Source organism: Harmonia axyridis, chromosome 2 (genome assembly GCF_914767665.1).
Source record: "Harmonia axyridis chromosome 2, icHarAxyr1.1, whole genome shotgun sequence".
NCBI classification, from domain to species: domain Eukaryota; kingdom Metazoa; phylum Arthropoda; class Insecta; order Coleoptera; family Coccinellidae; genus Harmonia; species Harmonia axyridis.
The window spans coordinates 18731850-18744888 of record NC_059502.1 but is presented as its reverse complement, the minus strand read 5'-3'; the positions used below and the strand labels follow the sequence as shown (position 1 = coordinate 18744888).

Here is a 13039-nt window from a genome sequence, read left to right as displayed (position 1 = left end):
TTGGGGAAATTTCTGGAGATAACTCCGTACTTAGTCAAATACATTTCTGTCTTTCCTTCTAACCGAAAACCTAGATAATTCTCAGGTTAGGTTCAAAACTCCGATGTCGCGGTTAAGATTGTTAATACGCAAAATTCAACTGGGGTTCCATATAATTTTGGCCGTTCAAAATCTCGTTTTCCTGTTAATTTCAAAACTGCAGATTCGTTCGAGAAAAAATTTGCATTTGGATGTTTAATAACAATGTTAACCTTGACAAAGTTTAGGTAGATCGCGTCAACAGAACTAATGCGAATTCAATAAGCAAAATATCGACAAAAATTACCTAATATTGTCGTAACAACAGTCAAAAGATCATATGTGAAATAATTACTCGAATTTTTATGCCTTATTTCAAGAAGATCATATCAACGATCACAGTAGGAGCATAAATGACGAGCACTCAAAAGCTCCTGACTTCACATCATCGCTTTTCTAATTTTTAAACTTGAAGTTACATTTTCAAATTAGCGAAGGGTCCAAGAATTTAAGTCAGTCGGTGTTTTTCCTTCAATTTTTTCAATTCATACAAACCTCGTTGAGAATGCTTGATAGAATCGAAGCTTTTAATATCGATCTGAATAATTTGCATTGCATATTTATTCGCGGATTAAACTTATTGACGTATCGTGTTGACAGGGCGATTTGAAAATTGCTACAGGGGGTTGTTTAAGTATCCAACCATATGATCCTAAATTTACGTTCAAAGGGAGCATTTGAACTATGAACACTTCTGCTAATGATGTGGTTATTGCATGCATACCGCCTTGAACAGTTTACTACCTATCGAATTATGTTATCTAACTTTAGGAAATTATAATTCACAACTTGCACCTGTACCTACCTTAATTGATTTCTAATAAAATCCTGTTCGATTATTATAAATATCTAAGGAATTTATTGGGTGATCATATAGATGCGAAGTAATTTTGATCGAAACTCATGAAATCAAATACCTACCTAACAAATCTGAGCCAACATTCGATTAAAAAAATGCCTTCAACAAACATTGTGTGTAGCCTCAAGAGAAAAATGCCAACAATTCATTGAAAAACATCAGATCTACTGATGTTTTTCTCAATTTTATTCATGAGTTTTGAAAAAATAATTTCAACGAGAAATTTTGAACCATGAATACAAAAGAGATTCATTTTGCTTTACAATTACAATTACCAATAATAAACTTTTAAAATCGGAATGAAATATTCATAGATTGTGTTATAGATTGAGTGGAATTTAGTAAAACTACCGTCAAAGCTTTCCTTGAAATAATGAGAGCCTTATGGATTTTGCTTCAAAAATCGGTTTCAGCTCCATTACATACATATCCATGAATTTGAAAGGATAACAATATATCAAAATTTAAAATAACCTTTTCTTAGCAATTTAAATATTTGTATAACCTATATATTTATTGATATGATACTAAATACCTATCTATAATATTATTTTAACACATTAATAGGTAGTTCCAGGGTAGAAAATTTTCGGAAATTTCATTCAAATCCAACATATTAAAATCAATAATTTTCGATTCAAACCACTTCAGTATAACTAAGCTATTTACTATAGGTGATATTTTCAATATAAATTTGCGCTACTCATACATATTGTGATAAAATAAAAAACTGCAAAATATCCAGGGTTTTTTTTCAAAAATCAGGTTAGTTGGTTTATATAATTCTCGATTCTATTCCATGTGAAAGGAAATATGATGACAGATGTATTAGATAATTCAGTTTTTATGAATTACTTATAATAAGTGAGGAAGCTGGCCTGAAATGAGGTAGGTACCTACTTAGATTAGATCACTATTAGAAACTATGCAGATTTCCTTTGAACTCAAATTCAGTATTGCCTACATGGAAAGCCTTCCTAAATCCTGAAACTACCTACAAATTAATTTGTCCACACCATACGTCAATAAGTTTTAATCTGCGAACATCTTTTCAAAATTATTCGCATTCATAATTTACAGGGAGAGTAAAATTCATTGTGTACTAAAACTAAGGATACGTTTTTTATCAAAACATCCCAACCGTCCTATCATCTTTTAGTTTTCAGGTTATGATGGAAATTTGAAAAACTGTATTTTACATAGTGCTGAATAATTTGCACATTCAAACTCATATTTATAATCAATTCCTACAGGCAATTTTTATGAGAAATTAAAAGGCAAAAGCCCGTAAGTTCCCTAAAACTTTTTTGAATTTATCAAACTCAAACTTTCAACTTCACTTATTATATTGCTAAAGTATTATAGGCATTCCTATAAAATTGATATGGGTTATGGGTATCAAAGATTTCAATAGAAAACTATCAGCTTTGGAAAAAACAATTCAGGAAACGTTTATTTTTAAGTGTAGTGATAATTTAGAAACAATTTTTCCTTTCTTACTTCAATATAAAAAAAGGGGTTGTCAATTTGCATACTATAGAATTGGTTAACAAACCATAAAAGAGGCGAAACATTGGGCTATGATTATCATAACTATCCGATTAAACATAAATAAGAAAAAATTGTAACGTATTTTTGAAAATTTGAAAGGTTTTAACTTGTAATATTGAAAGTAACAGACAACAGACCTTAATTTCACTACTGATATTTATGCGATTGCTACATAGTACATGTACATCAGCTTGAAGCAATGTAGGTTTGACTGAAATCACATTATTAAAAAAATAGTTGTCAGGTTTTAAAAATTCACGTGGATGAAATTACAGGCGGAAGCTAATAACTATCATTTTACTGGCTTTTTGCTTGAATTAGGTATATAACACTCGTATGAAACAAAACCGAATACAATCAAATCTAACCTCCAATTCGGTCGATATTCAACTTGAGTCACTTTACCTTATATCACTATACGCGAATAAATCCATCAGTAAAACCGCGAACTTTAATGCTCAAATATTAAATTCCTATCACCAAAAAATTCCGTCCCCTCATTGTTTCACGAAGACGCAATTCTGCCAAACTAATTCCCTGCTAAGGATAAGGATTATCATTTTGAGTATCGATGGACCGGCATATTTATATTTCAGAGACGGTGGGGTAATCGTGAAGCCGCAAATCGCTTCCTTCACTTCCTCCGCATTTATTTATCTTGTGTCAAGTAGCTAAGGTGGGTACTTAGCAGTTGGATTCACTAGTGCGAGCCCCATAGGGATTTTTGGCATTTGTGCCCATGAAAGGACTTTGCGCGGGGGGCGGCCTTTATTGACATAAAGCAATGGGACCCAGGACTAATTTGAGGCGGCTATTATCCGGTTTGACTACCATTGGAGGGTAAACCGGAGGCGGGCTTGCCGTTGACAGAACTTGCGCAGATGCTGGACCCGCCTCTGAAGTAACCCAGTCAACTCCCTAACCATCTGTTTCGTCTAGTAACATTGTACCCTATCGAGAAGCTATGTGCCGGTGTTTATATCTACCTACTTAATCTTTGTGTAAACTTTCCGATGTTGTGTATCATAATATTTAGTGAAAGCAAATTTATTTTTCAAAGATTGATTTGAAAGAAAACAATTTACGAACAATCCAGTTAAAATAGTAAAGTGTTGACTAGTTAGTTAAAGAAACCAGTTTTGTTCAACGTTTATCGGACAATCGACTTGAACGATGCATACGATTTTTTCGGATCAAAATGCTTATTACCGCTCCAGTGCCGCACCTTACTCTACAGCGGCGGCAGCTGCAGCAGTGAATGTTTCAACGAATCATTATGCTTACGAACAGTATTCTCGATACGGGTATGCAGCAGCATGGCACCACCAACAGCATCAAATATCCAACACCAAGGATATGGTTAAACCTCCCTATTCCTACATAGCCCTAATTGCCATGGCTATTCAAAATGCCAAAGAAAAGAAGATCACGTTAAACGGTATTTACCAATTCATAATGGAAAGGTTTCCTTATTACCGAGAAAACAAACAAGGTTGGCAAAATTCCATCAGACATAATCTCAGTCTAAACGAGTGTTTCGTGAAGATACCCAGGGATGATAAGAAACCTGGAAAAGGAAGTTACTGGACTCTTGATCCTGATTCCTATAACATGTTCGATAACGGATCATACTTGAGGAGAAGGAGGAGATTCAAGAAAAAGGACGCTTTGAGAGAAAAAGAAGAAGCTTTGAAAAGGCAGCAATTAAAGACAGAAACACCACCTACAGGCGTTTTATCACCAAGAGTGGAACAGAAGGTAGATGAAGTTAAATCCAAATTTGTATATAAATCTAAGAGAGAATTAGACACCGAATTGACCCCGTGCATGAACAACAAATACGCAGACACAAAATATCCGATGAATCATCAGCAAGATCACCTTATGGGCGATGTAGGACCTCCAATTCAAGTTATGGATACAACAACAGCGTTTTCAGTTGACAGTTTGATGATCAGCAGAGATCAAATGGGAATCCATCATCCAAGCTCAGGCAGGCTTCATTCTCCAGCTGAAATCTATTCGTATTGTTCTAGTGCAACCAGTCCCCAACATCAGTACATCGCTGATGAAACCGCTTCAAGGTATGCCCCATGGTACAGTCCTGAGACCTCGCCAGAATCCACCACGGCCACGCCTGGTTACAGAGACATCATCTTCGACGGCACCATCGGTCCAAGCTGTCAGTTGTCCAGTTTCAGACATTCCGGAGTTTCTACTACCCCACCAACGTACAAGACAGCAGGTTATTATCATCAATAATGTGGTGTTTAGGACTGTACTGACGTTATTATTTATCGGAATGCAATAGACAATGGTTGATGAGTGTAAATTTATTCCTATTTATTATTTGAGTGCTTTTGTCATTCGATTCGAAGACTTTACCCACCTCATCCAAATGTGATTATGTAAGTAAGTTATTCGCAGATTTTTATTGTTTGGTGCTGAAGGTGTCCACCTTGCATTGATAGGTAGTGGATTTTCTTTATATAAGAGAATTGAAAAGATAACTTAAATGTGATATTCGTTCAATATTAAAGATATTATGTACTCCTTACTATTGCCTTTTTTTTCAAATCATAGAAATCATTAACCTCAACAAAAGAAGTTCTAAACAATACTACAATAATTCAAGAGCAAATAATGATCATATGTGAATGAAAAGTAAGTATATATAGTTATAATAGGTACTGTGTGTCTAAATGATTCAAAACTGATAATAAAAATCATATGACTTCCATATCAAAAGGATTACAAATATTAGAAAACAAGAATACCGTCATACTAATTCTTTTAATATTTCTATGTTGTAGATGTTTTCGAATTTTTTTATCCTCACCTACGGTTCATGGTTCAGATTTAAGTTGAGTGAAATCATCGAATAATTTTATGCATGAAACAGCTTTAAATTCTGAATACTATTGCTATTTAAGAGAAGATTTTTTCCTTGAGTGATTCAAGAATTGAAAATAATGAATTATACTAAGTGATTAATTATAAAAGGACAGGATGTGAACTTCATGCAGGTGAGGTAAGTAACATCAAATGAGTACATAATTCAATGATTATCTCTTTAAAAGCAGGAGCACAACACTTTTACTGTGGTGAATTCCACGGTAAAATTATTTACGTGTTCAATAATATTAATGTAATCTCTTTGGGTCAGAAAAATATTCAAACAACAATCTATACAATCAACAATAGCGTATTGAAAGTCATTGGCTATTGATGAATAAAGTAAGTTAGAAAATGACATCGCATAGGTCCAAAAGGATTTTCAGGATTTCATTCGCATATTCAGAATGCGAATAGGTATTGATCTTGTTATCATTCAAAGTTGTTGATATGTGGTAAGGTATGTGTAATTAAGTAGGTATCTACATACATAACATAACATAACAAGGAACTGAAATTGTAATAACATTAAATGTTTCCAATTTAGCATTATAAAAATAATCATCCATGATTCGTCTGTTGTGAGGCTTATCAAGCTTAGGTCCACTTATTTTGTTATAAAATCTAACATGGAAACATTCGATTTAAATATTTAGTGATCCACATTCTACTTGAGTTATTTTTATCGTTTCGTGAACAATACTGGTATCATCGAAATAAAATTGTGAATTTTCGAAAGAATATGTAATTTCAACTTAACATCTCAATCTTCAAATTTTGATTTATTGATCATTTATCTGATTTTAATCTCAAACCGTGATAATATGAATTCAGGGAATTGGAAACTTGTGATGGTTAGGTACAAACTCCTACTTTTCATAGTTCGGCAAATCAGAACAACTTCAATTTCACCCCGCTGAGACCAGATATTCTTAGAGGTGGCTTAAAAAATGCATTTAGTAAAATTTGGACCTTTTTTTTTCTAGATTTCCATCATAAAACTAGATACTTGGGATACCTATAAAGAGCTGAGAAAGGGGTTTTAGTTATTGTTAAATGTCCAACACCATAACCATAATGTGGTGTAAAAACCCAGATGGTAAACAGTATAGTGATTACTCGGAAAGACAAGAAAAAGGGACAAACCAGATGTTTTACAACAGAGAACACCCACTTGAAAGCATTCTTCCGTTTCAAAACCAGTATTATCACGTTATGATAGAAGAGAGAACCCAATGACAAATTTTTCAAGTTGGTCTTGAGCGATTGTTCCCTTGACCATTCAGCCATCAGAAGAAAAATTTTTCTAATTCAGAATACATTTCTTTGAACTAATTGTGCCAGAATTGTACATTGTACCTACCGGAAATTCATCATATAAGGAACCCGTTAGAAGAGATTTTGGGATTTTTTTTGGTCGTCAAGTTGACAGTAGGACAGTAGGTACTCTGAATTCACGCGGAGTTTTTGCGTCGTTTGTCATTCGATTTATTAATAGTGCATTCTGCCGGAGTCTCAGAAAGTGCGATTATAATATGGATATAAACAACAAAGAATTTTCTTAAATTTTGTATCGTAAATGAAATGTTATGTGATCACTCGCAGACCATTGTCCTTCTCAAAAGTCTAGATTTGTAGCAAAAAAGGCAATGGATTTTGCATAATTAATACCTATCTGGTCAAACGAACAATCACCGCATTCACCTGGTAAGGCTACGATTGACTTTTTTCTCTTTCTTGTAGGTTGTGGGTACTCAAATTCCTTATTGAATACCTTTAAACCAGTATATAGTTATACATATATGTATGTAAACATGTTCCATAAATAAATTGCTCTAAAGATATCCTTTGCAATTTTTGAGAGAAAAAACAAACATTTTTTAAGTAACTTGGTGGATATAATCGTTAACCTCGCAAGTTTTATATTCGTACCTTATTTTGGAAATTTTTTAAAAATTAACCGCTCATTTCATCATGTCTTCAATGAATGAGATCTCATTATTCTTCCCGTATTCAATAATTGCTCTATTTCCACAACTCAGACTATTTTCTAGTCAGAAGGTTTAAAATAAGGCTATAATGCAAGGGATGAGATGTTGTGAAATAAACCCTATGGTCCTTGATAGTGTGCTGTGCTGATATACATACGACGGTTGGGTTCTAGGTCCTAGAGATCCACATCTGTTTCCAGAACGATAAAATTTACGACTTTCAGGTACCATTGTTTTCAAATATTCGACCCTTTTCAATAATTCTAATGACAATGCCTCAGATGTCCGAATATGAAAACTTCTTATCTGCTTTGTTTCGTAGGAACGTCCTTGTTACATAATATTTCGTGGAATGATTTCATGAATCATAGCAAAATATGTGACAGATTTTCTCCCCCAATTATTAGGTATCTATAGGGGGTTCTGTAAAGATGTACCAAAAAGTCAGGGAGTGATTGATCCTCCTTAATTTTGCCATAATTTGAATATGAAGTTGAGTTCACTGTGAAAATAATATTGACCTGAAGTTGTAGAAACCACACTTTTCGTTTCTGAAAAAGACAACATCGTTGTCGAAACTATTGGTTTTTTTCGATTCAGCGTCCCTTTCAAAGTTACAGCTCTTCAAATATTTTGAATCTGAATTTGCTCAGGTTGATTTTTAATGGAATTTCTTGAAATAAATATAAAACCATGACCATATTTACATACTCGAATTCAGAATTGATTGAGCATTCAGAAATTATGGAGTGTATTTTGCAAGAAAACAGTTTTTGTTTTATAGAATACTGGAAGTCAAATGAAGAAACAATTGGAGAGAAATCGTTCATAAACCTTCTTATTTTGAAAACTAATCAAATTTGCCAAAAAAAAATTTTTTTTTTGAGGTACAGTTTTTCCTCAATAACTTTCCATCCCTTGGTTCGATAATTTTTCCAATAACATATTTGGATAGCCCGTGAAAAATACTATCAAACTCTTGGGTCATTTTTCGATTTTGCTTGAAGGATAAGCCACAAAATCCAGCGACCCGCTTACGTTAAACACCCTGTACGTGTTAGATTATTCCAACCTGTTCATTCATACTTTGGTTGACTTCATTTTACTCATTCATCCCCATTAGCTTCAAAGGACGGACAATGGCGATAATACTAACCACATTTCTTTTGTGAATTGACGTTAAGCTGCGGAAGTTTGAATTTAGTACGTGCTCGGAAGTAACTATCTGATCTTTCTACCTTGCACCACAAAAAATTTTCTCACATTTTATTTTATGTCACTACTTTCGAGGTAGGTTTGAGAGAACAATATAACCTAATACTACCAATATGTTCCTTTTTTTTGATCATTATCTTGAATAATGAACCTTTGTATTCATTCTGGAAAATGAATTCCTATGAAATTCTCACAGTTTACGTTATGGAATGTGCGGAATCAAAAAATCAAAACTATTTGTTTGAAAATCACTTTAAAATTCGGTCTTTCTGGGTCTTAGAATCCAACCCGAGAATTTCAAACAGTATTTTTTTTATACAGGAGAAATCTTTTGTTTTTCGGAATTTTCGAGTCATAGACGCATTTATTTCATTCAGAAAAAAGGTAGTTAATGGCAAGTTTAAAATATATAAAAATCAAGAAATCAAATTGAAAAAAAAATATTTTTTTTCATTTTACTCATTCATAATTCAGCTTCATGCCCTTTTCTGTCACCTCTGTTGGAATGACCATTTTCCAAACATTATCATTTAGAGAATGCGGCTGTTCACGTGAGATCAATGCAATGTATAAATTCAAATATTTGGGTGTTTGTTTGGATGCTCATCTTAGATGGAATAATCAGGTTGACCATCTGGTGAATAAGTTGCGCATGCTTGTCCCGAAGTTCAAGAATTTAAGAGAATTTTGCGATTTAGAGCTGCTGAGGAGGCCCTACATTGTTCTGGTCCAGCCTCATCTGCTTTATGGAATATTGGGATGGGGTGCTGTTGTGAAAGCTCAGTTGAAAAAACTAGAAGTGACACAAAAATGGTTGATCAAGATAATTTTTCGGAAGCCTTTTTTGTTTTCGACTGAACGCTTGTTCGCCGAGAGTGGAATTATGGACCTGCGAAAACTATTTTTCTTGACTCTGACAATTCACCAGAGAAAGAACTTGATGACAGTAAGCTTCAATGATCATCAATATAGTACCAGAAATAGAGGAAATTGGATTATTTTTCCTCGAACAATAAAAACGATAGGTCAGAGGTCACATACGTACCTAGCCCCCTTTTTTTACAATAAGGTTACAACAACAATAAAAAATTCTGCAACTCTTAATGAATTCAAGAGGAAAATCAAAAATTGGTTCAAAATGATGTCAGAAAGAGTGGTCGAAGAAATGCTCTGTATAAAAAATTCATTTGTTCATGTGTAGATAATGTGCCTGCTCGCTCAGTTTTTCTTCCCTTTCAAGATGAGATGTTTTTTCTTTTTATAAATCATCTGGATTTGTTTGAGTGTCCTTTTGTTTTCGAGTAAATGAAATAATAATTTCCCACACAAGGCAGATCCAGTGGCTTGCCAATGGATGTGCCTTCGGGAAAGATATAAGTATATTTTTTCTAATGTTTTTATTTGACATTTTGAGGGTTAATGGAACTCTTGTTAGTTTAATTAGTACATAATGTTATACAGATTGTAAGAAAGTTTTGTATGTGGGTCAAATAAACATTTTAATTATTATTATTATTATTAATTATAATCCAGCTTTATTGAAATTTGTACAATTCTTGGGTGATATCCTGACTTCAACTGTCAATTCATAAAGGAAGATTTCTTTTTTTTCTCGTTAATTTAGAATAACTCTGCAAAATTATAATGAAATCATTGTCATCCAAACAATGGTCATATAAACACATGTAATTAGCAACAATTATTTGCAGATAATATCAGAATAGGAAATATTTCATGTTATATGATTTCCTTACAGACAACCACAATATAGTACGCCTTCATATCGAAGAATTTCTCGGAATTAAAGTATCTGAATCATTCAAATCCTAGATTATACAAATTCCATAGAATTATGCAGGCTTATATCTGTTTTACTTTACCGAATATTCTCCAGAAAATCATCGGTTTCTGTTCATGTAAATGAAGGAAATCGACAGTTCAATAGGAAGAGAAAAGATTAACTCTGATAGATTTATGGATCATAGCGCTATAAATACATATTCTCGATCTAAATATCGCTTCTCAATGAAAAAGTATCGACGTATTTTATGAATTTTATATCTGAGCATGCGATGGAAAATCAGATGCTCATGTACGCAGGTATAGTTTTCTTGGAAATTTTCTTGAGTTTGACGTAATTTAGTTGTTTGAACTTTCAAGTTGAATCGAACTGATTTTGAAAGTTAGATTTTTTTTCATATTAAACGATTCCGAAGATTCATTATTGTATGATATAATAAGCTGAGAAAGCACTCATGAATTCAAGTGAGTCATTCCTTGAAGGTATGTACTTCATGTAGAGAAACTAGGTCATCCATCCAAATAGTGACCTCCCCGAACGCTGGTTCTGTAACAACGAAAACATAATTATCTGACATGCAGAATAACACTTTATTACAATTACAAACACACTTATTTCTGCGACCATCTCCAATCAATATCAATTTCAAAATGTTCGTGATTGTATTAATCACACGATTAATCAGTACTAAAAGTGTTATATTTTAGAAGGAAACATTAATGATCTAAAAATATTCATTCATTAGCAGAGTGCCAATATTTGTCCAATACCCATGGTTGATTTTAACCAGGGTGGGCTGTTAAAGTGCTGACAATAATCGATCGTATAATCGACAGGTGATGTGTCATTGTCAAATAGGATATTGCAGCATGTTTATTCATATAAAATACCTATGTAAACTTATTCGAAGCATTTCTATTAGATGGGCTGAATTAATAAATTCTAGAGGTAGTGAGGTACCTATTCTTGACTGAAATGAGGAAGCTTTAATTCAGAACCACGAATTCTATGGAGAAAAAGGTATACATATTTTTTTATATTAGTGGACTAGATATTTAGATAGAACTTGAAAAGTTTTTAATTAGGTAAGTATTATTCAATTGGGTGTCATATTGAACCTTTCATCTGCATCTACGTGTCATTCAAGAATATCGTCCTTTTCTGGATATAAGTAACCCCTTTTCGATGAAGCAATATTTCAATTATGATTATTTAGAGTAGAATCACTAGAGTAGTGTAAAGCAGACTTATTGAATATTCTGGGCAATATCATTCTATAAGGAGAATTACGAATGAAAATCCAATTTAGTATGAAATATTCAGATACTTGATTTTTTTCAATATTGTTATTTTTTCCTCATAAAATTTTGTGATATCTTAGAAATATGTGAATTACTTTCTTTCGCTTGAAGGTTTGACTGAAATGAAATTCATCAGGGAAAAAATAATTCTAATCTATTACTCTTAATATGTATAATTGATTCTAGAATTTATATGTAGAAATTTGGGTAATTTAAGTAACCTTCCAACATTTTATTATTAATTTTGAATAGAAAATATGATTTCACGAACGTCAATGCTGAAGTTCTTGGAATAGAAAGAAATAAGCACTGAGTCGGGATCTTTTGGGAGCTCATTCATTCATGCGTCAATTGTGCCACATAACTGTTGATATATATTGGTCTCCAAAGGCACAATTGGTCATTTAATAATAAGCGTTTTTATTGGGCGAAAGTTAAGCTTACGCTACTCTTACACTTTAACCCATTTACCTGCCTTTCTTTCTCTTAGAGAAACAAAGTTGAATAAATTCAAATTTTGCTCTCAATAGGTGTAAGTTTTTGTTGAAAAGTCTCACCCTGTAGATTTTGCCACACAAGTCAAACTCCCATCAAATAGTGAAAGAAGCTTCATTTGTTGTTAGAGCAGGATATCGGCTTGCATTAGTCATCTGCGATCACTCAGAAATATCGAATTTCATTACATGGTTCTAAACCAGGCATAACATAACACTTAACCTGTCTGATTAACAGAAACAAGAGCAGAATTGCCTGTCAGAATTAAGAGCGGAATTCAACAACTTTTTATTCTGCTACACATGTATATCAATTAATTTCTGGACAACGAATTGCACCTCATTTGTATTAATATATCTTTTCACCTTGTTCAGAAAAGACTAATTACTCAAATCAATGGCAAAATAATTTAAGTGTAGATCATAAGATTACAACTTTTTTTTTTTTTTTTTTTTCACTTTTTATTGAGGTTTACAATCTACTTCTGTGAAGTATTAAGCAAACATGATGAATGTTAGAGACATGTAGAGGATATATTAAATATTAATACTCCTTCATTATTCTTCAATTCAAGTCAACTGGCCAGGTTCTCTTCAATCTTCTGATATTGAATGGACTTTCAACTAGCTGATTTATTAGGTTGTTTTCGTGGCCCTGTAGGTTCTGCTGATATTTGTTGAAACGGTTTCTGATTTCTTCTTCGATGAATGGTATTCCCAGATCATTGTGGATGGTGAGATTGGAGACGTACCAAGGTGCGTCTGTTAAAGTGCGAAGTATTTTTGATTGAGTTCTTTGAATGATGTTTTTGTTTGATGGTTTTGCGCATCCCCAAAATTGAATGCCGTAGGTC

The 13039-nt window shown here is 33.1% G+C and overlaps 1 protein-coding gene across 1 annotated transcript; it reads left to right on the top strand.

Moving 5' to 3' along the window:
• The first annotated feature begins 3449 nt into the window (after positions 1-3449).
• LOC123672803 (fork head domain-containing protein crocodile) lies at positions 3450-5028 on the top strand. The gene has a single exon (XM_045607099.1). It carries the CDS (start codon positions 3662-3664, stop codon positions 4748-4750), a length of 1089 nt encoding a protein of 362 aa, XP_045463055.1. The 5' UTR covers positions 3450-3661; the 3' UTR covers positions 4751-5028.
• Positions 5029-13039: the final 8011 nt, after the last annotated feature.

Coding starts and splice junctions, on each gene's coding strand:
- LOC123672803 (XM_045607099.1), top strand. CDS start 3,662: ATGCATACGATTTTTTCGGATCAAAATGCTTATTACCGCTCCAGTGCC.